The 22130-nt window shown below is 37.9% G+C and overlaps 1 protein-coding gene across 1 annotated transcript in view; it reads left to right on the top strand.

Moving 5' to 3' along the window:
* Positions 1-22130, top strand: part of ARSB (arylsulfatase B) — a 75962-nt gene that overhangs the window by 4730 nt on the left and 49102 nt on the right. Inside the window, exons 3-4 of the mRNA XM_023944528.2 lie at positions 712-902; positions 1432-1639. Coding sequence (XP_023800296.2) covers positions 712-902; positions 1432-1639 — 399 coding nt within the window. The remainder of the gene's footprint in view (positions 1-711; positions 903-1431; positions 1640-22130) is intronic.

The raw sequence follows: 22130 nt of genomic DNA, 5'->3' as shown, positions 1-22130 counted from the left end.
GATTCATCCATTTTTTCAGGATATTGGGAGAGAAATCTAAAATCTAATTTAAAATGTAGTTTTTGAGATCCAAGTGATTTTGAAAAGTTTTATTTGTGACTGCTAAAACACAAAGGCTCTCCATGCCAAACCCTAGACAGGAGCAAATCTATACATGTAGAATTTTTTCTTAATTTCTTTTGGATAACTCTAGATGATAGTGTCTTTTCTTCACCAGCTGGTGTCAGCAGTGGATCAGAAATTACATTACAGCAGACATAAAAGGTGACTCATACTTGAGTGTTTTTGAATAAATGAATGTAAAAATTCCAAACTTTCCAATAGGGGTGGAAGCCTTACATCAAACATAGAAAATCATACCACCAGAGATCATGGCTAGATTTCATGGCTAGATTGCTGCTTTGGCTCTCAGTGCATTAGTTTAATGCTCATGGGCATCAAAGTATTAATAAGAAGTCATTGAACTGTTTTCAAAGTGTTTAATTTCTTTTGAAATTACTACTTAGCAATGAAAAGCCTATGAGGTATCAAATGTGGAGCTACTTAAATGTGTCAGGGATGTCACAGTAGGTGGTCTAGGGTTGAATTAGTGTTTTAGCTCAAAACCACTAATTTTTTGACATCTATGTTTGACCTTTTTTTCTCCTCCTGATGCATGTGTTTATGTGACATGATGTTGGCCTTCTCATTTGACATCTTTTCCTCTTCTAGGCTACCTCCTAGGCAGTGAGGATTATTATACTCATGACCGCTGTGTCCTCATCAAAGCAAAGAATGTAACGCGCTGTGCTCTGGACTTCCGAGATGGAGAAGAAGTTGCAACTGGATTTAAAAATGTGTACTCCACAAATTTATTCACAGAAAGAGCTATAGATCTTATAGCCAATCACAAAACTGAGAAGGTACAGGCAACAGCTGCTACTCTGATAACTTGAGCATTAAAGAATGTTTTTTAAAAAGTTAATGAAATACTAATAGAGCTGTGTTTGAGCTGTAATTCAGGGTTATTTAGTAGGTGCGTAGAGCTAAATGTGAGAAGTGGCGCTGGTAAAACTCATCTTTTGCCAAAATCAGCTTTGTCTGCATGGTCCTGCCTGCTACCCTTCTCCATTTCTTTTACTATAGTACAATTAATAAATTTTTAGGAATGGCTTAGCAAGTAGTTTGCACTTCTAAAAAGAGAAGGGAAGTTTAAGATGAGAAGTTTAATAGAAAGAAAATAGAAGAAAAGATACACCTGGTGTTTTCCCACAGCTTTGCAAAAGTAGTTTTTCAAAACTTTATTAGTTTATGCGCAGGGATTAGAAGATGTGGGAGAAATCAAAACACACTACCTGCACTGTTGATAAATCAGGTCTGCTTTTGCTGCAGTAACTTTTGCACTTAGTACTTAATGTTCAACTAATTTCCATTCTATCCCTTCGACCCCAGCCCCTCTTTCTCTATCTTGCCTTTCAGTCTGTGCATGAACCTCTCGAGGTCCCTGAAGAATACATGAAACCATATTCTTCCATAAAAGATGTAAAGAGGCGCCATTATGCAGGAATGGTGACTCTTATGGATGAAGCAGTAGGAAATCTTACTGATGCTCTGAAAACATACGGTCTTTGGGACAACACAGTTCTTGTTTTCTCTACTGGTAAGTTCCTCCAAGTATTTTTTCAGTCATAACTTTGCTACAGTGTCTAACAAGCTGACTACAGAGACGTCTGGCCCCTATGTCTTTTCTCTGGTTATTTTCTAGTGACAGAAGAGTGATGGAAGTTGAGCAGGAGTTTAAGTGAAACAACAGTCTCTCTCTCTCTTCTCTTAGGGCTTTCTCAAGCTTAACAAAAACAACTCTGAAGTAGAGTCTGTGCAAATGGGAAATGCTCCTGGTAGTGTAGAAATACTTCTGTAAAATCTGAAGAGTGTAGTGGAGTTAGAAGCATCCTACTTGACGCTGCAGTTACTGAGGATCTGTCAGAACTGAATCCCTCCTGAGAACTGTCTACAAATTTATTTCTTCTGAAGCAGTCTGTCCTGTCTGTGAATTGCCATGTGTTGCATAAAGCCCAAACAGCCAGACAGCAAGCAGTTTGAAGCCAAATTGTTTCTTTCCTTCACTTTAAGGTGACATGTAGTTTTGTCTTTCTTGAACTCTTTCACTGGCATCTTACTCCCATGAAACAAAGATATTTTAATAAAACAGCTGAAAATATGATGAGTAGTCTAGTCAGCCAAACTACAATCTAAGTTTTTGTATGTACAGGCATATGATCCGGTTATTAGATTATTAGAGTAATGCAAATAATACGTTGCAAAGCAGTCTCCTTTGTTTCCAAATTAAGAGTGAAACAGAACCTTTTTGAAATACAGCTGCTTGGCTGGGTTTCAGGAACATATTTGCTCTTGTTTGGCTGGAAGTAGTAAGTAGCCTTTCAATGCATACAGTTGTTCTTTTGTCCACACTTTACATGTTAGGGCTGTCAAAATGGCAAATTAATTTTCTGTGAACACTTCAAATATGGCAAAAACAACAAAACAAACAGACAAGCTAAACAAAAGCAGAACCAACCAAAGTTTGATGAAAATGCATTGATGTGTTTTGAGTTTAGCAGCTGCTTCCTATAGCGCTCAGAATCTTGGAATTTCATTTTGAGTCCAAACCTATTTGCCTTATGATGTTACATTGTGTTCAGGATTTGGCTCTTGCAGGAATTGATAACTCTTCTGTGCCTGTGTCTGTTTGCAATGTTTTTATATTTAGAACTGAAAGTAAGCAAAGACATATGGAAAATGATACCAATATTTATTCTGTATGGAAAAATTCCAGTCTTTGCTGATGGGGCTTGGTAGAGTTATTTCAGTAATGCTTGTTCAGTACATCGTGGAATAAAACTAAATACATCTGAGCTAGAATTACAAGATATGAATGAATTAAAAAGACAAATTTGTTTTTTTCATTTATGAAGTGTTTATTTTTCTGAACAGTGACAGTCTACCCTGTTTTTTAAAGTGGTTACTTTGCAATCATTGCAGGTATGTTTCAACAAGAGTCAACCAACCAATCAGAGTAGAATAAGTGTCTAGCCTATCTAATGTGATTTATTTTGAATTAACTGACACTTGAAACTTCCAAGAGTTAAATTTAATATGATTAAAATGCATGGAAATTTGACTTAAATCAGGCAGGACAGAGGCCAGTGATTTGAGTTTTTTCAGTGTTCTCTCTTTAATTCATGCAGTTATTCTTTACAGGCATAGAACATTGTATGCAATAAGGACCCAGTTTCAAAAACCAAGTGTTATAACCATAAGACATTTTAAAAAGACCAGAAAAGGAAAACAAAACTGTCAAATTACTCAGTTTTTATATATTTTGTTTAGTGCTTTTGCAGGTGGCATGTTTCAGAATGGACATTAGAACATGTCTGAAGAGAAACATGCAGTTGAGCATCTGATGCAGAGAGCTGTGCTGTGTCACATATTCCTGCACAGCTTACAGGTCCTTTGGAATTGACAGTCCTGGAGTGCACTGGTAGCTATAAGATGAGCATATGATTATAGTATGATTTACATTCAGCTCTTGAGGACGTGTCTGCTTGAAGAAGTGCCTCTCCCTGCCCCAAGTGCTGTTCTGGCACTGGGAGACCCTCCTTTTGCTTGGTGGAACATAGCAGGGGACACACACTTTTCACTATGATGAAGAACTCTCTCCAAAAAAGTTCTTCCCATTTTGTGGGATTAAGAATCAATTTAAGGATTTCAATGAAGACTGAAAGGGAGAATCTAGGGAATGATAAAGTTTATCCTTAAGTTTAATGAGCAATGTTAAAGACACAAAATCATCATACTTCCCCAGAGGCATTTGGGTGTGCTGGTGGGTGAGAGGCTGGACATGACCCAGCCATGGGCACTCCCAGCCCAGAGAGCCAAACGTGTCCTGGGCTGCATCCAGAGCAGCATGGGCAGCAGGGCCAGGGAGGGGATTCTGCCCCTCTGCTCTGCTCTGCTGAGAGCCCACCTGCAGGGCTGCCTCAGCTCTGGGGTCCCTGCACAGGAAGGATGTGCTGGAGTGAGCCCAGAAGAGGGACACAGAAATTATCAAAGGGCTGGAGCACCTCCACTGCTAGGAGAGAGTTGTGGTTGTTCAGTCAGGAGAAGAGAAGGCTCTGAGGACACCTTACTGCAGCCTTTTAGTACTTAAAGTAGGCTTATAAAAAAAAAGAGGCCAGAGTTTTTAATAGTACCTGTTGCAATAGGACAAGGGGTCCTATTCACAATTATGTTGGTGAAGCACTGGAGCAGGTTGCACAGAGAGGTGGTGGACACTCCATCCCTGGAAACATTCAAGTTTCCAGGCACTAAATCAGCTGTTATAGTCAAAGATTGTTGGTGGGGGGGTTGGACTAGGTGATATTTAAATGTCCTTTCAAACCCAAACCATTTTATGAGAAAAGCACTCTCTGTTTTGTTAGCTGTGCTGTTTGATAAAGTTATTGTTGAAAGTCTGTAGAGGAAGAAGTAGGCCCTACTTTTACTAGATTCATTACTATTTCCTTTTTAGTTGAGGTCAAAATTCACACTTCCATGATTGTATCTCTCCATGCTTTAAAAGCCCTGTCAAAGAATAATTTACAGGCGGTCATTTTGTATTTTGTAGTATATCAAGTAGCATCGCAACAAACATTGTCTTCTGACTACTTCTCTGTGTTGTTCTCAAACTGTAGATCTTTGTAGTGGGTTTTTTATTTAGAATATGATGTAATCTTTGATATTTTGGTAGGGTTTTTTCTATTATACTTTTTCATGTTTCTTCCTATTTGTTATGGCTCAAGAGGGATTGCCTTGGAAACATGCCAGTTGACAAATGGAAGTACTGCACACTTTGAAAGAGTCTTGTGAAATGTGTTGAACTTCAGTTGTTCTTTAAAGTGGCCTGATGGAGATACCAGGATAAAGATGTAACTTCATTATGTTTGGTCATTAGAAAAATCTGACTCCCTCAGTTTGTCCTGTAAGTCAAGCCTCTGGTGTCTTTTTGAACAGATAGATGGGCTATTTCCACAAGTAAGTAAGAAAAAGGTGAGCAGGTTCAATGATATGTGGTGTTATAGTTGTGTATCAAGTAGTAGCTTGAAAAGTCTTGACTGGTTTGATATGAAGTAGAATTTGCTTTTAAGGAGTATTTTTTACATTGCATATACAAGTCTGTGCTAAAGAGGTCATTAATTAAAATGAAATATTTACTTGTTTAAGCTACACATATGAAAATTAATGCAGCAGTGGTGGGTACCCATGGCCTTTTGTCCACTTGAAATCAAGGACAATGAGAGATAGGGCATATTTTTCCTTTTAGCAATTATAGGAGACTGTAATTGCAATTTTCCTGAAGAGGGCCTTAATTTAAAGTAAAGACCAGAAAAAGCATTAAAATGGTACAAATTTGGCTCAGAGTCCAAATTTTGCTTCAAACACAGAACTGTGATTTGAGGTGAGAAGTGGGGATTTGCTGTGAATATGATGTGATTATAGTTTCTTCAAGGCATTACAAGAAATTTTGGTACAAACTTGCCAACATTAAAGCAAAGGAATATGACTCCTAATTTCAGTTCTGTATTGAAGCTACTATCCTTTGCTTTATTTAACTTTCAGCTTTTAGTTATACAAAAACACTGTGGAGCAACGCTCCTTTTTTCCAGAATTTCTTGCAGTTTTTAATCGTGGACTAGCGCTGTAATGCCTGGTAGTTGCCGTAAGAGGGCTTTGAAAAGCAAAACACGTGGAACTTTTCAAGCCTTGGTTTACATTGCTAAGAGGAAACCACATAAATCCTTTCCATAATGGAGCATGTGACAGTGATGACTGTTTTCACTCCAAAAGACAGTCTTTTTATCATTGTAGAATTATGATTAATAAGAGCACAGATTGTTTTGGACATACTTACAGTATGCATAATATTTGGACTGATGTTTATACAGTCTCTATCATACCCATAGGGTTTTTTTCCTCACAAGATTTCATATTACATTTTTTTTTTTCCCCCTCTTTTCTCTTTTATTTTTTGTTTCATTCCAGCCAGCATATTGTGGCTTTTGGTTAATGAAATACTGTATCTTCTTTTTCCTATTTCCAGTGCCTTCTCCGAGACTATGAATCTGACTTTCACTGATTCCTTAAGAGTGTTTTTTATCTTCTTGATATCTTTGTTCAGAAATGAACTACTGCTGCTTCACTTTTGCTTTTAAGGGACTTCAGAGAGCCTTCTAATTGCAGATTGGCCAAGCCAACTGATTAGAGCAGTTATTCTCTGTCTGTTATGTCTGAGGTGCTAATTTTGAAGGTTGTGCTCTCAGATTCTTCTATTGCAGACCTGAAGACTTGTTTTAATTGGCCTTTCAGAGGTTTCTGAGAGGTTTGGTATGTTGCCAATCAGGAAGATGCCTGGGCTGCTTCCTAAGTGGAAGTAAGCATAGGTGCCTTAGCTGCAAGCACCTTCAATCAACCTAGTTATTTGAGTTCATCTATTCCCAAATATTATTTTTCTTTCTTGTTTATTTAACCTTATTTTTATACAGGCAAAGGTTCTAACAGATCAGTATACTTGCATCGGTTAGAACTGTTGTATGGCAGTGATAGTGAAAGGTGCAATGTGGTTGATGTTTTTGTACTCCAGTGCTTGCTTCTGTTTTTGTTTTCAGGCTTTTTCCATGTTAAAGTATGAGTGATAATTTAGAAATTAAAAAATACATTATCTGTCATATGATGCAGATAATAATGATGAGACTAGATTTTTAAGAGTATGTTATCAAAGGTAGAAATCTTATGGTGGGAATGGATTTAAAACCAATGCTGAAAGATGCTGATAGATAATATATTGACTCCCTCCTTCCCTCCCCTTTTAAATCCTATGAAAACCCAGAATGTTTTGTAGGAAACGTTTGTTTATCTTCTGTTCCATCTAACATTAATCCCTCCCCACCCACCCAGTTTTTTCCATGCAAAACTTAACACTCCAAAGCCAAGTTCCTGAAGAGGGAGTAACCTCGTGCCAGAGATATTTGCTTTTTTTTTTTTTTTGTCTTCATAGTCTAAAACTCCATCATAAGTTGAATATTTAACTTTTCTTCATATTTTTAGTGAATACCGGTGTTTGAAGTTCATTTGTAAATAAAACTTGGAAGTGAATTTTGCCCAGAATTTTGCAGATGGGCCAGTTTTTTGTAAAGCTTTGACTTAAGCATATTAATAGCTATGCTAGTAATTTTTTTTTCTCAGAATGAGATGAATGCTGCGAACAGTTCATTTTGTGTATTAATAATAATGTTTAATAATTTCACACATCTCCCAAAAGGTTGCCTTAAGCTATGATTACTATTAAACTATGATTACTATTAAACTATTCTAATTTTGTTCTCCATAATAGTGTTTGAGAAGCCTTTATTCTTTGTGTCAGAATTTTCTACACCCTAAAAGTGGTCAAGCTCACTTTTCTTGTCAGTGGAACAAATCCACAGTTTTCCTTACAGTGTCTTGTCTAACTTGCTCACTGCAGGCATATGAACAGTTTGTCAGGTTGTTCCTGTTGGTTTTGGGTTAAAATTTCCTCCCATGTTTTTGTTGTGTCTAGTGATGGTGCATGCTGGTGTAGACCTTGACACAGCAGGGTCTGTAACTATTGAGACCTGTTCAATTACTGAGACTGCTCACAATGAAAGCACTGGACTGAAACTGTCTGTGCTAGGATTTCTACTCTCATGAAAGCTGTACTAAGAAGAAAAAAAAAAATTCAATGGGATGGAGAAGGGCATTGTTCATGCAGTAGAGCTAAGTCTGTAACTAGTGGATGCTTGTGTACATCAATTTCTTTTCCCATGAGATAAATTTTTTTTTCACACTCCAGATTTGGAAAAGTCAGGATAATAAAGAGACAGTTCTGGTGAGTTGCAAAAAAACTACAGAGATTGATTTATATGAGCACAGCTCAATGAAAGTTGCTCTGTAAATGCTCAGTACAGTTGTTCAGCAAATGGTGCTCTGATGCAGGAAAGGTATTATATTCCTTTGATGGAAAACAAAACCCCTATAGTTGTATTCAAAGCACAACAAGAACTATATTAGCAGAATTTTATACTAGAAAGAGTAGTTTTCTATTGTCCCTCTAATTGAAAGGCTTTCAATAGTACTTCCATCATACATGCACAAATAACTCTGTATCAAGCATTGGAAATACTCTGTGTCAGCACTCTGAAGAAAAAGTGGAATTTCTGCCATTTAACACTGAACCTTCAAGGTTATTCTTCCCACTGTGAGTAAACAACATCAGACTGAGCTACACAACAGATATTTTCTCATCAGCTGGTCTTACCGAATAATTTTTGTTCATTTTGTTGGAAATAAGTGTTTTGTATGAGTCATCATAGGAGGTGTGATTGTTCTGCTGTCATACTTGCAGCACAACTGAAAAACGCAGCTACACATGGATCTTTCGGATGCAATGTGGGGAAGCAGGGAAGAACATGAGTTCAAATTAAGGGCAAAGTTGTTCTTCAATTCACGCTGTGAGTCTCCTATCCACAGTGTAGATCTCTGTTGTATATTCTGTACTCTTTTTTTTAATGAAACCTCAATGGGAGTTCTGCACTTGGAACATGTACAGAGTAAGCATTATTTATGCTGTGAAGATCAGAGGGGAGAAATTTTCCCCAAATGTGATCCTTTACCAGTATTATTGGCAGTGCTCTCTGTTTTGCTGTGACTCACAACCATAAGCTTAAATCACACAGACAGAGAGCTCTGAAGTCCTGTTCTGTGACCTAGACTTTCAGCAAGAATGTTGGAGGTCAAAAATGAGATGCATATATAGAGCTGTGCATTGATGCTGTCTAATGTTTGCTCATACTGTGTCTGGCACTATTAAGTGGTATTTAATTCCCTCTCATGTATGCAAAATTCACACAAAAAGCTGAAAAAAGCCCAACCAGTGACAACCAGTCACAAGCTGCCTGCTTTTGTGATATGGGCAACTGATTGTAGTTTTCATTCAAAATTGTGTATGACAATTAGGCATGATCTATTAGTAGACAAGTGGACTTACCTCCTGCTTATATACATCACTTCATTTTCAAATTACATAATACACTTCAAATGATATGTGGTGGTATCATATCTTCTAAATATCTGTTTTAAATTGTTGAATTGCTCTTGCTTGTTGTTCCCATTGTTTGCTCTTTATTAATGTGAACTATTTACTACCTTTGTAGTTTCAATAGTGTTTAAAACAAAATTGCACAGAGTCCAGATTTGCATAATGGAATAGAGATGTCAACACAATGTAAATGAAACTGCAGATGTTTGTCTCTTCTGTAGTCTCCCCATCAGAAATAGGCAACAGGAGGAAAGGCATAGGAATAGGGGTTTTGTCCTCCTTTCTATATTTTACACTTGTCTGAGGTTGTTTGAATGTTACACCTTTTGTTTATTTTTAGTTGCAAGCTTCAGAAATTTGATTTGTAGAAATATTGAAGGTAGCATGAGTAATTTCATTGACATGCTCTGTTTTCAACAATACCAAGACACTAATGTTGTTAAAAATGGCTTTTTAAACTCTATAAGTTACATATGAAATAATTTCATAGTTAACTTTTAAGGTACTTTCCACTTCTGCTTCAATTGGATGGGCCTTCACACTGACCTCCATGTGGTTCTGATTAAGTTTAAGAACATGATTGTTCCTAAAGCCCCAGCCCTTCAAAGGAGCATGAGATACATAACATGTAGGAAATGTTTGCAGAACTAAACGGTGGACAGATTGAATATGCCATCTGATTTCTGTCCTCCTTTTCTACATTTGTTACACTCATTATTGCTTAGTTGTAGTTTAAGGGAACCTACATGGTTGCTAGTGTTCAAGACTGAGTATAATTTGATTTTTAAAGTGGAATATCAGAGAAAAAAGTATTGGAAAACAAAGCCAGGATTACGTGAAGGAGAGAAAGAAGCACTATGTTTCATTGTCCAGCTTATACTCTTTCAGAACAGTGAGATAAAGATGGTTGAAAAACCTGTTATCAATCCATCATCCATTGTAATTCATCCTTTGTTAAGGGAATTTTGCTGCCTGGCTGAAAGTGGTACAGGGGTAGGATTGCTTTAGATGCTGTAAGATTGAGGATTAGAAGTGTGTTTGTGTTGCTGCTGTTTACAACTTGTAAAATCTCTTAATACTTTAGCACAAGAGAAGGGAGGGAAAAGTCCCTAACTCATGGAGTTTGAGTTTCTTTTTAAATTTTGCTCATTCTCACTTAAATCACAGGTTCTGCAGTGGAAATGTATCAGAAGTGTGAGGAAAGAAAAGGGGGAAATTAATTTTTTGGAATTCAGGAATTTGGTCTTGCTTATCTTACTGGGACCTAGTGAGCATGAGTTTCTGTCCATTTCTCTGATTGCCCATCTTAGGTATCCAAAACGTGGAATATCTTTCACTTCCTGTGGGAAAGAAAGAGAGTGTCTTCTAACTGGATTCTATGAATGTGCTCCTGCAGGGAACAGGAGCATCTTCAACAAGATCAGGTTGCTCAGAACCTCATCTCCAGTCTGGCCTTGAATGTTTCCATGGATGGGTCATCTACCACCTCTCTGGGCAACCTGTCCCAGTGTTTCACCAACCTCATAATAAAAAATGTCCTACTTATATCCACTCCAGATCTATCCTCTTCTAGTTTTAAATTCATCACCTCTTGTCCTGTCACAACAGACCATGGTTAAATGTCTGTCCCCATCTTTCTTACAAACCTCCATAAAGTACTGGAAGGTGCTATAATATCTCCATGGAGCCTTCTCTTCTTCAGGGTGAACAGTCCCAATTTTTTAGGTCTGTCCTCATAAGAGAGGTGCTCCAGTCCTGTGATCATCTTGGTGTCCTCCTCTAGGCTCACTCCAGCAGGTCCTTCCTGTGCAGGGACCCCAGAGCTGATGCAGCCCTGCAGGTGGGCTCTCAGCAGAGCAGAGCAGAGGGGCAGAATCCCCTCCCTGGCCCTGCTGCCCACGTTGCTCTGGATGCAGCCCAGGACACGTTTGGCTCTCTGGGCTGGGAGTGCCCATGGCTGGGTCATGTCCAGCCTCTCACCCACCAGCACCCCCAAGCCCCTCTGGGCAGAGCTGCTGTGATCTGTCCATCCCCCAGCCTGGGCTGGTACCAGGGCTGCTCTGACACAGATGGGGGACCAGCACTTGGTCTTGTTGAAGCTTTTAAGATTCCTATGAGCTCTCTCCTACAGCTTGTCCAGGTCTCTCTGGAAGAGATCCTGTCCCTCAGGCATGTCAGCTGCACCACTCAGCTGGGTGTTGTCTGCAAATTTGGTAAGGATGCACTTGATCCCACTCTCTGTGTCATTGGTGATGATATTAACCAGTGCTGGTCCCCACACAGACCCAAGGGACAGCACTCATCACTGATCTACACTGATCTACACTGAGAGATTGAGTGGCTCTCTGAATGTGAGCATACAGCCATTTCATTTTGCTGTGAGTGGCCCAGCCATCAAATCCATCCCTCCAATTTGGAGAGAAGGAAGTTTTGGGGGACTGTGGCAAAGGCTTTACAGAAGTCCAGATAAAGAACATCCTTAAGTCTTCTCTTGTCTAGTGGTGTAGTCACTCTGTTTTAGAAGGCCATTGGGCTGATCAGACAGGACTTGCCCTTCCTGCAGCCATGCTGGCTGTCCTAAGTCACCTGCCTGTCCTCCATGGGCCTTAGCACAGCCTCCAGGAGTTTCTGTTCCATCATCTTCCCAGGCACAGAAGTGAGGCTGACAGGTCAGCAGGGTCCCAGGGTCCTCCTTTCTACCCTCCTTAAAGATGAGTACCACGTTTCCCCTTTTCCAGTCACCCAGGATTTGCCCTGACTCCCATGACTTTTTAAATATCATGGAGAGTGAATTGGAACACTCTCAGTTTCAGGACTCTGGGATGCATTTTGTCAGGTCCTGTAGATTTGTGTAAAGGCCTCAGGTGGTCATGAAGCTGATCTCTTACATTGTCTCCCTTTCTTGTGTTCCATTCACTCAAGAGGTGTGAGAAAAGATACTGTCAGTGAAGACTGAGGCAAAAACTTTGTTGAATACCTCAGCCTTCTCCTCATTCTTTCTTACCAGTTTGTCAGTCATCTCTGTTGTGGAGGTGCACTTCCCCTGATCTTCATATCCTGGCTGTAAAGCCCTTGTTACTCTTTGCATCCCTTACCAAGGGATGCACATCTCCTGCCTTGGGCTGCATCCCTATACTCTTCCCAGAATACCTGTTCGTACTTCCACATTGTGGAATGCACTGCCTGTGCGTTTTCTTCTTGCCCAGTGCCAGGACTCCAGTGCCTTCCTTCCCTGATTTCTTATGCTTGGGGTTTAGGAGCTTTTGCCCTCTATGTCCTTAAAGATCTGTCAGCACGGTTCTGCTCCCTTGTCCTCAAGGGCACTTTCTCAGGAGGTTCTATTGACTAGCTTCTTGGAAGAGCTAGAAGTTTGCTTCCCTAAAATTGAATTTTGTCATTCTTTACCTGGCCTATATATCTCAGGACTGAGAATTTTACCAGTACATTATTTTATAGAAGGCCATTCAAAATTATCAAAATGGAATTTCTTAGTCTTTTACCATTTTTTATTTCAGTATTTTTTCAATAATTGCTTAATAGAACTAAAGCAAAGTTTGATATTTTATATATATACATTTTTAAGTTTCCTTTATAACAGATAAATACTGTTTGAAACAACCAGAACTTTCTGACACAAAGCTTTAGTATTTATTTAGAAATATTACTTCTCCAAGGAACTTTGTCAATCAGTGACAGCCCTATAGAAACACAGAGAAAATCAATCATTGATTCACCTGGGAGAGAAGCATGCAATGTTGTCTGGTCTGGGTTAAGAATTTGGAAGAAATTGCAGGTGTTGTAAGATGGCCTTAGTCAAATGAGTAGTATCTGAAAAAGGTTACTTGAATCCCTCCTGAGATGTTCTGGATCTGTTTTCCTTCCCCACTTTTTCTTTTTTTTTCATGTATGTCCATATAAACTATGGGTTGGTTAGTACATCTGTTTTGTATATTTATGAATATTCCGGAACTAAAGTATGCTGCTAGGCTAAACTCTACAGAAGAATCTCAGAGCTTCCAAAAAAAAAAGCTCTGCACAACTGTTCTTTCTTTCATATTTCATTATTTCAAGTTGTTCTTACACATAGAATATAATGGATCAATATTTGTGGGCAATATCACTTTGGTGTGCATTAAAAGAGTAAGATTTTCCCTCTCTGCCTTAATTAGAGTAAAACCAGCAGAATTTACTTAGAATGTCAGAATATAGATGTGCTGGATGCAAAGGAAGCCATAAATTTTACAGATTTTTGAGTTAAAAATACCAGAAGAAGCACTGAAATCCATGAGCATGGTAGTAGGCAGTGGATGCTAAGATTTGGGCACAGGTAAATGTATCAGATCATTTTAAGTATCTGATGTGAAAATGGCTTGTAGAGCTCTTACTGCAGTGTTCACTGCAGTTATTTTTCTCTCTTCATCCTAACACTGAAACTAATAAGGTAATTTCCCCTCCTTTTGGAAGGTTCCTATTTTGTTTTTTCAGTTACTTACAGCTTGGTCTTAATCATTTCTCTGTTTTCTCTATACCTCTTTATGCCCTTTTGAAATCTCTGTGTTTCTAGACATTTTCACATGCCTCCTATGACTGGAGTATCTGTCTCTTACAGTACAGCATCTATCTTTACATTTCTCTTTAAGCAGGAAGAAACACCCCCACTTTTATCTGAACTTTGAGCACTGCTGCCGTGTGGAATGCTGCCTGTGCTTGCTCTTACATTTGACCTCCAATTGTGTTTTCTCAAGTTAAAATACAGCCAGGGCTTTGTGTACATTGAAGTGAGCTAACCCTGAGTTCTGTATTAAGATTCCAGAGTAGCTTGAACTGGTTGGAAAGAATCAGAAGTCTGCAGCAGTAATTTCACTTATATCTTAGGGTAAATGGTTTTAACCTACAACATACAAAATCAAATAATGGAGCAAATGTAGTGCAGGTTTTTCAGTACTGACTTCTTGTATTGTAGATGATCTCCATGTTTAGACTATGCAAAAGATTGTTATTGATCATTGCAGAGAACTGGATGTATTGGAGCATTGTACTGCTTCTGATAACTTGCAAGAGTATACTTTATCAAATCAACAATGAAATAGCATACACTGACATCTGGTGTGCAGAACTTAATGAGAATTTTAATAGTTGTATCTCTTTAAGTCTGCTTTAAGTCTACTTTCTAGTTGCACTGAAGCATTGTAACACTTTTTACAATCAAATAAGCATTTGTAACAAGTGGAAATAAAGAAAAACATCTTCTGCATGCTTTTTTTGGTTATTTTTTCCACACTATTCTTCAATTACTCATGGGAGTTAAGAAACAAAAGGTGCATTCCATTCCTTTTCTCTAACGTGCATAATTCGGTTCTGACTGCAGAGGATATAAATTGATATCTGCTTACTTGAATGTATCATACATTTCTGCTGCCATCAAGCTGTGTTCCAGTGATTTCAAATGATTGAAAAAGCAAAGCCTTATTTAATACTTAGATTTTACTGGCCACAAATGGTTTGCATTGACTAGGAGAGAGAAATTATTGCTGACCATCCGTTATGGTTCATTAGAAAGTCAAAGGTACTAAAAAAATTGCAATGGCAAAAAAAACCACCCCATAAACAACAACAACAAAACCAACCAAAAAAAAACCTACAAGGAAAAATGCATGCCTCAGGTGGAAGAATAGCTGTGTAGACAGTGATGCTGATGTGTGGGGCTAAGGTTAGGGATTTTTTCTGCTCACAGGTGCCTCCTTTCACAGGCAATTGCCCCTGAGGTCTCTCAGCTGCTCAGGGCCTGCATGTGGCTTCCTGTGATTCTCTCCAAGTGACCTTGGGTAGCTTGGACATTTTAAATAGCTACAGTGGTTTTGATTTATTAATCTAGATAATTTTGACAAAACTGTGTGAAGAGTAAACATACTTAAAATCATACCAGCCTTTTTTAGGGGTTGTTAACCTCTTGTGTGATCTGAGAGGTTTTGATTACCTCTATTCTTTAATTTAGCTCAGTCAGAGTCTTCCTGCAGCCTAAGGCAAATGCGGAGAGAGGCTTTGGGAAAACATGGACCTGAAGACCTTGCCTAATTTAATGGGTCACTTATTCCATAATACTGAGAGAAATCTGAAATAGGATTTAGTAAAACTCCCTTGCTAAAGGGGGAGTGGAGGGAAAATGTGATGTCTGGACTCACTAATACGTGAGTCAGGTAATGGTTACTCATGAGGGCAGAAGTCCTTTGCAAGGAAGATAAAACTGCAGCTGTAAATGTGGAGATTAGGGGAGATCACCACTTGAGATGCCACCATCACCTCTAGTCATCCCTCATTTGCAGTGACCTACCCCTGTGACTTGATACTTCTTAATGCAGGGTTGGACTAAGCAGGCCAAGGGAGGATGATGTGGGTGGTTTGGTCAATGATATAAATGAGATGAGAAATTTTGTCTGTTGGTGGCATCAGAGATGTCAAGCAGTAGTGGAGAAATTAATTTGGCAAGTGTAAGTTAAATCACAAAGCAGATGTGCTTTATGGCTCTAATAAAATAAGAAATTTTTGCATAAATAATTAAATTAGACAAGAAATTTGTGAGGAAAAGAAGACAAGATGTCTTCTGAAAATGGTAGGATTAGCCTATATCTGAAGTATGGGTGTACTGTGAATCATTTGATCATCCAGGGCTAAGGCTCTATTTATAATGAAGTACTGTCTCTGAGCAGAGGAATCTGTTAGTGCATTTTGGATTCTTCTGCTTCTTTCCCACTTTCAGTAATGGAAAAGGAAAAAAAAATTACCCTGTAAAGGATAGAGTTTCCAGGGTAAATGTTCTAGAGAATGATAATTAGGCACAAACCCTTTACAATGCCCACGAAGAGCAAAATATGCAATTTGACTATTCCTTTGAAGTCTACAGTTGTTTCTGTTGTGCATATGAACAACTCTCCTTAAAAATCTCTGAGAGTTATAGTGTATATCTGAGGACTGACTGTGGTCTCTACAGCTAGATGTTGCCAAGAGGAGAGATTTCACAGCTTCAGGAAATACGATCAGAAGTGGCAGAAAGTTCAAGGATGATGATATTGGAGAAAGGTTGGATCTTGCCAAGAGGAAATTGCTGGTGACCTTACTGAACTAGCATGGTGCAGGCAGATTGCAGAGATTTAAATATGGGAGTAATTAAAGAGGGCATGGTTTGGCATGTATCTGGGGGGAAAAAATCGCAACATTGGAATAAAATAATCCTTAATAACTTAAAAATTTTGAATTTAATTGTTCTTTTTTGTTACTCAGTTGAATGTAGCATTGATGTGACAAAATGAAGGAGAGTATTAGGCACAACTGTAAAGTTTTTTTCTGGTTTTTGGAGAACATAAGTTCTGTTTTGTCCAGCTTAACATCCTTTTTTTTTTATATTCAGCAGTATATTATTCAGCCATTGTTACTTGTAGCCAAGCAAAGATGTTAAAGAAAGGAATAACAAGCAAAACGTATTCTGAAACACTCATTCAGCAAAGAGGTTTCCTGCCATTTCCCTGCCTGGAAAACATAACCCATTGCTGGAGAACAGATTTATGAAAACTGGTTAAAAATACGACTTAGATCGTTAGAGGGAACCTATATTAGTTATGTACACTTCCATTACTCTCCATTACTTGTGTTTCTCTATCACCATATTAACTTGTAAATTAACCCCTTTCTTCCCCTGCAGTCTTGGTTGCAGTTAGCGAAAGCTGAGGTGGCTGTTGGGAGAGCCTTAGACAATGCTGGACATGCCTATATGAGACTGTTGCATTTCCACTGTGTTCAATTAACTTACCTGTTCCTTTTCATTGTAATCTCTCAGAGTGTGACACAGCCTACAAGCAAGCGAACAGTCACAACTGATCACAAAACAATTAGCCTTTTTCATCCCCACTGTAAGACCAGTGTTACAAAGAATGTTATTTTCTTCACTCTTTGGAGTAAAGAGTTTCAGTTTTTGTCGTTTATGCACATGGTGTGAGAATTAGCTTATGGACAGATGCTCCCTCCTAATGGGTATGCTGCACTTTTTAAAAATGTCCCCTGTGGTAAGTAATAGCTACACTTTTGTTTCTTTTTTTCTTTTCTTTTTTCTTTTTTTATTTTTTTTGTTGCCAGCAGGTATGTGTTTCTTTCTGGTAATGAACTCAGTCAATATATTCTTGGTCTAGCTAGGGCCCCAAGAGATTAAGAACTCAAACAAAAGTGATGTAAAAAACAGATGTAAATCTGTCCAATGGCCGGAATCAAGTCATCATTTGCACGGTGTAAAACCAATGCATGTGTCTAAACGTAAGAAAAAAAGACATCTGGCTTATAGAGGGTGAAATATAAAAGTGGTAGACACACAGGAGGGGTTGGGTTACTACTGGATGACCGAGGATCAGCTGTAATACTCCTTATATGAAGAAGTGGCCCTACCACTCCTGCTATTGAAAATGGACTTCTAAATTCCTTGCACTGAGGTTTCTGCTGTTCCTGGGCTGATTGGACAGTTTCATCGTGGGGCAGTTTTCCCTGTCTGCAGGAGGTGTTGGAAGATGCCCATCTGCGCCACCTTCCTGTATACAGGCTGGGTTGGACTGTGTGCAGCCCTATTCTTCCTCCCCAGCCTTTCTCCCAAAACCTTTCCCAGCTGTATCCTGATGTGCTAAACTGCTTAAATTAACTCCAGATTGCTCTGTTTATTGTGTGCCAGAGGAGTGACAGAAGGCAATCAGAGCAGCTTCCTCTCAAATAAACTCCAAGAAAGAGGGGGTACAGGATATTAGGATGGAAAATATGGGTTCTGGGAAGAACCCTGAGGCTTTAATGCCTGTATATTAGACCAGGTCTCCACTCTTTGCATTTTAATTCTAAGTTTTGGCAGCTTTGTATCCCTGGAAGTGGGGTTTTGGTTGGTTTTTTTTGGTTTTTTTTGGGTTTTTTTTTCTTTTTAGAAGAAAACAAAAATATTTTTTGGTCAAAGTAGCCATTTCTTCTATCCCACTCAAATGACACTGGAGAAAAGTGAAATAATGCTTCCCTAAGGTTATCAGCCTCCTTGTGGGCCATGTGCACCTCAGTGCCTTTGCTTCATGTGAAGTCTTCACAGTTGGGATAAGCATCCTCTTTTCTTGCCTTACAACTTGCAGCCTAAAATACAAACATAGCAGGTCTGAGGTCAGATCTTTCTCTACATCTGAAGGTATAGTTTTGGCTGGTCATTGCTTATAAAGAGTATCTGTAAGCACAGTAACAGCAGCCCTACTTCAGGCTTTTTTTCTTCCAAAAGCTTCTATAAATATGCCTCCTAATTAGATCCATAATATTATTTTGATAATAGCACTAGGCTTGTTCTAAGAGAGTCACACTGCTTCCAGAAGCAAAGGAATAAACACAGATGTATTCAAAATAAACTTCTGAATGCTTTTACTGAATAAAAATGCCTGGGTGCTGCCAGCTATTGGACAGTCTCTTCACTTAGAAAATTTAATGTGTAAAATTCAGTGCTTCCAAGCATACTTTTGGTCAACTGTCAGCCCTATCCTGTCCTCCTTTTATTATTTCATTATTGTCTGTTTACCATATGTACATATCTCTTCTGTTTGGTAGGGAGAGATGGGGGATGCACTTGGAAACTAAACATCCTTCTGAGTTACAGCAGTTTTAAATGCGATAAAGGAGAATATAGGAGGGATTCTGTTCATTTAGCAAGGAGAAACCACCTTGGTTTCAGTCTTACCTTCACAAAGCCATTAATGTATTGATCAGAAGTCAGAAACTGAAATGGGAGTTACTGTTGATGACATTTCCCCTTCAAACTTTTTATGTGTGTATTACATGCTACATGTATTACATGTATTTGATGGCTTTAGGATGTTAGCAGCCTTCAGTTTCAGGAGTAGCAGAAGCTTAAAAGGTTTTTTCTCCTTATTTTGAAGATGCTTTAATTTGATAACATATTGAAATACCCTGCATTATAAAATAAATTGAACTTGTTTTTTTCTTCTGGTCTGTACTCACTTTAAAAATATTGTGTGGCTTTAGACAAGGCTTTCAAACAGAGCTTGGCATGGTTTACATATCAGACAGATGTGTGCTAGATCAGCTTACTGCAGGGGCCCTTGAAGAGAAATCAAAGAGCATGGGAGTTTTCTGTTGCAACTTCAGAGAGATTAATCAAGTCAAAAAAGACTAGAAGTAAAAGTACTGGTGGAAAATGGGAAAAAGAACCGGGGCATGCCAATGTTGGATTTGATAAGTAATGTAGGTACATAAGGACTATTTGGCAAAACAGTTTTGTAACTGTTTGCAGGTAAAAGGAGACCTGTGTGTTGGTAGCCAGGAGCCAGAAATGTTGTACTAGATCTTTAAAGACTCTAATGATTGGTTAAAGTTATCATGAGTACATGGTAAACAAATACTGAATTGATTCATGATATCTAATTGTGTTTATATAATCCTAGATACTTAAAGTTTTCTTCTTTCTTTGCTCTTGCAGATTTATTATTTCAAATTATTTATTTGGGCTGTGTTCTGAATACTATAGAAAAGAGTTTTCATGGCCAAAGGTTTTCTTGGCACACAGCATTTCATTTCACTTAAATTTCTCTTGCCTTTTTTTTTTTTGTTTGTTTGTTTGCTTTTTGTTATTTTGCTGTTTTTTGTTTCTTTTTATTGATTTGTAATCAATCAAATCCTAAATGTTGGTTGGCTATTTCTTGCTATGTGGGTATATGAGTTATATACATACAGATGTATTAAACTTTTGGATATCTATTTTTAAAAATGAATATAGGCATCCAAAAAGTATTTAAATTTGTAAACCTCATTAACATAAAACATTTAACATGTTTAATTTTGTGTGTGAATGTGTGTGTGATATCAAGCACTTTTGGCCGTCTGTAACTTACTGCTAAAATTTACTTATGCAGGATTTGTTGTGCTCTGAGGTATACAGAGAAAAACAGTTCAGAAATACTTGATCTATTGGATTGCTATGCTGAAAGAGAACTTCTTTTCCTTAAGACTGTTATTTTTCTAGTAGGAATGAATTAATTATTATTGTATTTTCTGAAGTTGTTTTCAGAAAGATTTTCCATATCACTCCTTGTTCTACTCCTTGTTGTTAAATTTACCTTGAGAATTAGGATTATTAGGACATATACTTAAAATTACAGTTCAGGTACTGTAATCAAGGTTGTATAATATGTATCACAAACTTGAACATACTTATGTCATGTCAGCAGAATGGTAGGTGGAGAATAAATGGAAGTTAAAGACTGTTAGTGTAAATGATAAGTATATTTGTGAAGTATTCCTACTGTCTGACTCAAGTAGTCAGTGACTTATTTTTTTTTTCCTTTTTAAGGAGACTTATAGGTAGCTCTTTATTACTTGAACTAAGAAAATTCAAACTGAAGAGAAATGCTGGAGTGAAAACTGCTTAATAACAGAACCAAATACAGTCCTGGATGAATCTTTGGAGAAATTCCAGGAAGCCCTCTCGGAAAAGCTTGTCTAGAACAATTTGCCAGGCACGTCAACAGGACTGTGGGGTGTAGGTCAGTTCTGGTTGAAAGAAGAATGCAGCAACCTGAGTGGTCACAAGGGAGACAAAAAAAAGTACGCTCTGTTAGGAAGAAAAATTCACTTTTCTGTAGTATAATTGAAACAAGGCCTGGTCTGTTGGAGCAAAATAGGTAGCTGTACAAAAGACACATTGTTTCTTCTGGGGAAAAAAATAGCAGAAAAGTGTTGATGTACTATTTACCGCTTTTAATCAATACACTTAAGCCCTATCTAATACTTGACCAAAAAAAACCAACAAGGAATATTTTTAAATGAAGACTTATTTCTTGCCTATTTGCAGAGAAAGTAGTACCTCTATTCTAAACCATTAATGTGAGGCAGGATTGTGATCAAAAGCTGCTAAGGCAGTAGAAGTCACAGGAGGAAGTCACTTTGTCCACATGGTAGAGAAGCTAGGGTGTTGCCTACACTGTACTTAGGTGGTCTTTGGAAGCTCTTATTATTAGTTTTGTCCACTATCCAAAAAATAAAACATAAAAGTCTCTTTATAGCTTTTTAAATAAATCTTTCATTCCACTGCATAGACAATAATGGATTTTTTTTTTTTTTTTTAATATGGACAACTGGAGGAGATTAAGTTTGCTTTATTAGTGAGCTGGCCTTACACAAGTATTACAGTACTTGTTTCCATTTAATTTCTTTTCCTAAAAACAACTTTCAAGACCATTGATCTGTCTAAACTGAATTTCTCAGAGAAGTAAACTCCGATGCTTAAAGTTTTAACAAATCTATTAATGCTACTGATATTGCTTCCGAGTTCAGTAACTACTGTGGATTTTTCTTGGCAATGGATGGATGCAGGCAAGAGATATTTATGATCTTTTGTCAGAGTTTGTTCTTAAATCAACACTTCTACTTTTTTTTGTTTGCTACTGTCTAGTGAGGTACAAATCCCAAATGAAGCTCTCCCCACAGTTTTGAGCATCTATTTCCAATGGTTATCTTCACAGTGCAAAGCAGACTGTTGCTTCAGTTCCAGGGTAATTTTGTAAGAAAATAAGTCCATCCAAAGACTTGAATCCATGCTTCATTAATTATTGCTCTCAGAATTGTTTTATTGCTATTTTTTATTGTCCATCTCTTTAAGACTTTAAAGAAGTCTTAAACTGCTCACTAGTTACATACAACCCACATCAGTGTATATATGTCCTGCACTAGTCAAAGTGTTTGGCAGCTGGCAACTCTTTAGAGAAGTATTTGGGAGAAACAGAAGGGCCTCTCTGTTTAGTTTTGTTTATTGATTCCCTTAAAAACTCCCACAAAGCATCTCTTACAGTTTAGAAATTACAAATTTAGCAAATTAAACTTTTTCATGTATATGACAATGAATATTAATTAAAAAAGCAGATGTTTGTGAGAAGAACATTTGCCTTCATTTTTGAAGTTGTAATTGTACATTCAAGACACACAAGCTTTA

This window comes from Cyanistes caeruleus, chromosome Z (assembly GCF_971803275.1).
Source record: "Cyanistes caeruleus chromosome Z, bCyaCae1.hap1.1, whole genome shotgun sequence".
NCBI lineage: Eukaryota > Metazoa > Chordata > Aves > Passeriformes > Paridae > Cyanistes > Cyanistes caeruleus.
The sequence above is the reverse complement of the archived record's forward strand: the minus strand, read 5'-3'. Positions and strand labels throughout refer to the sequence as shown.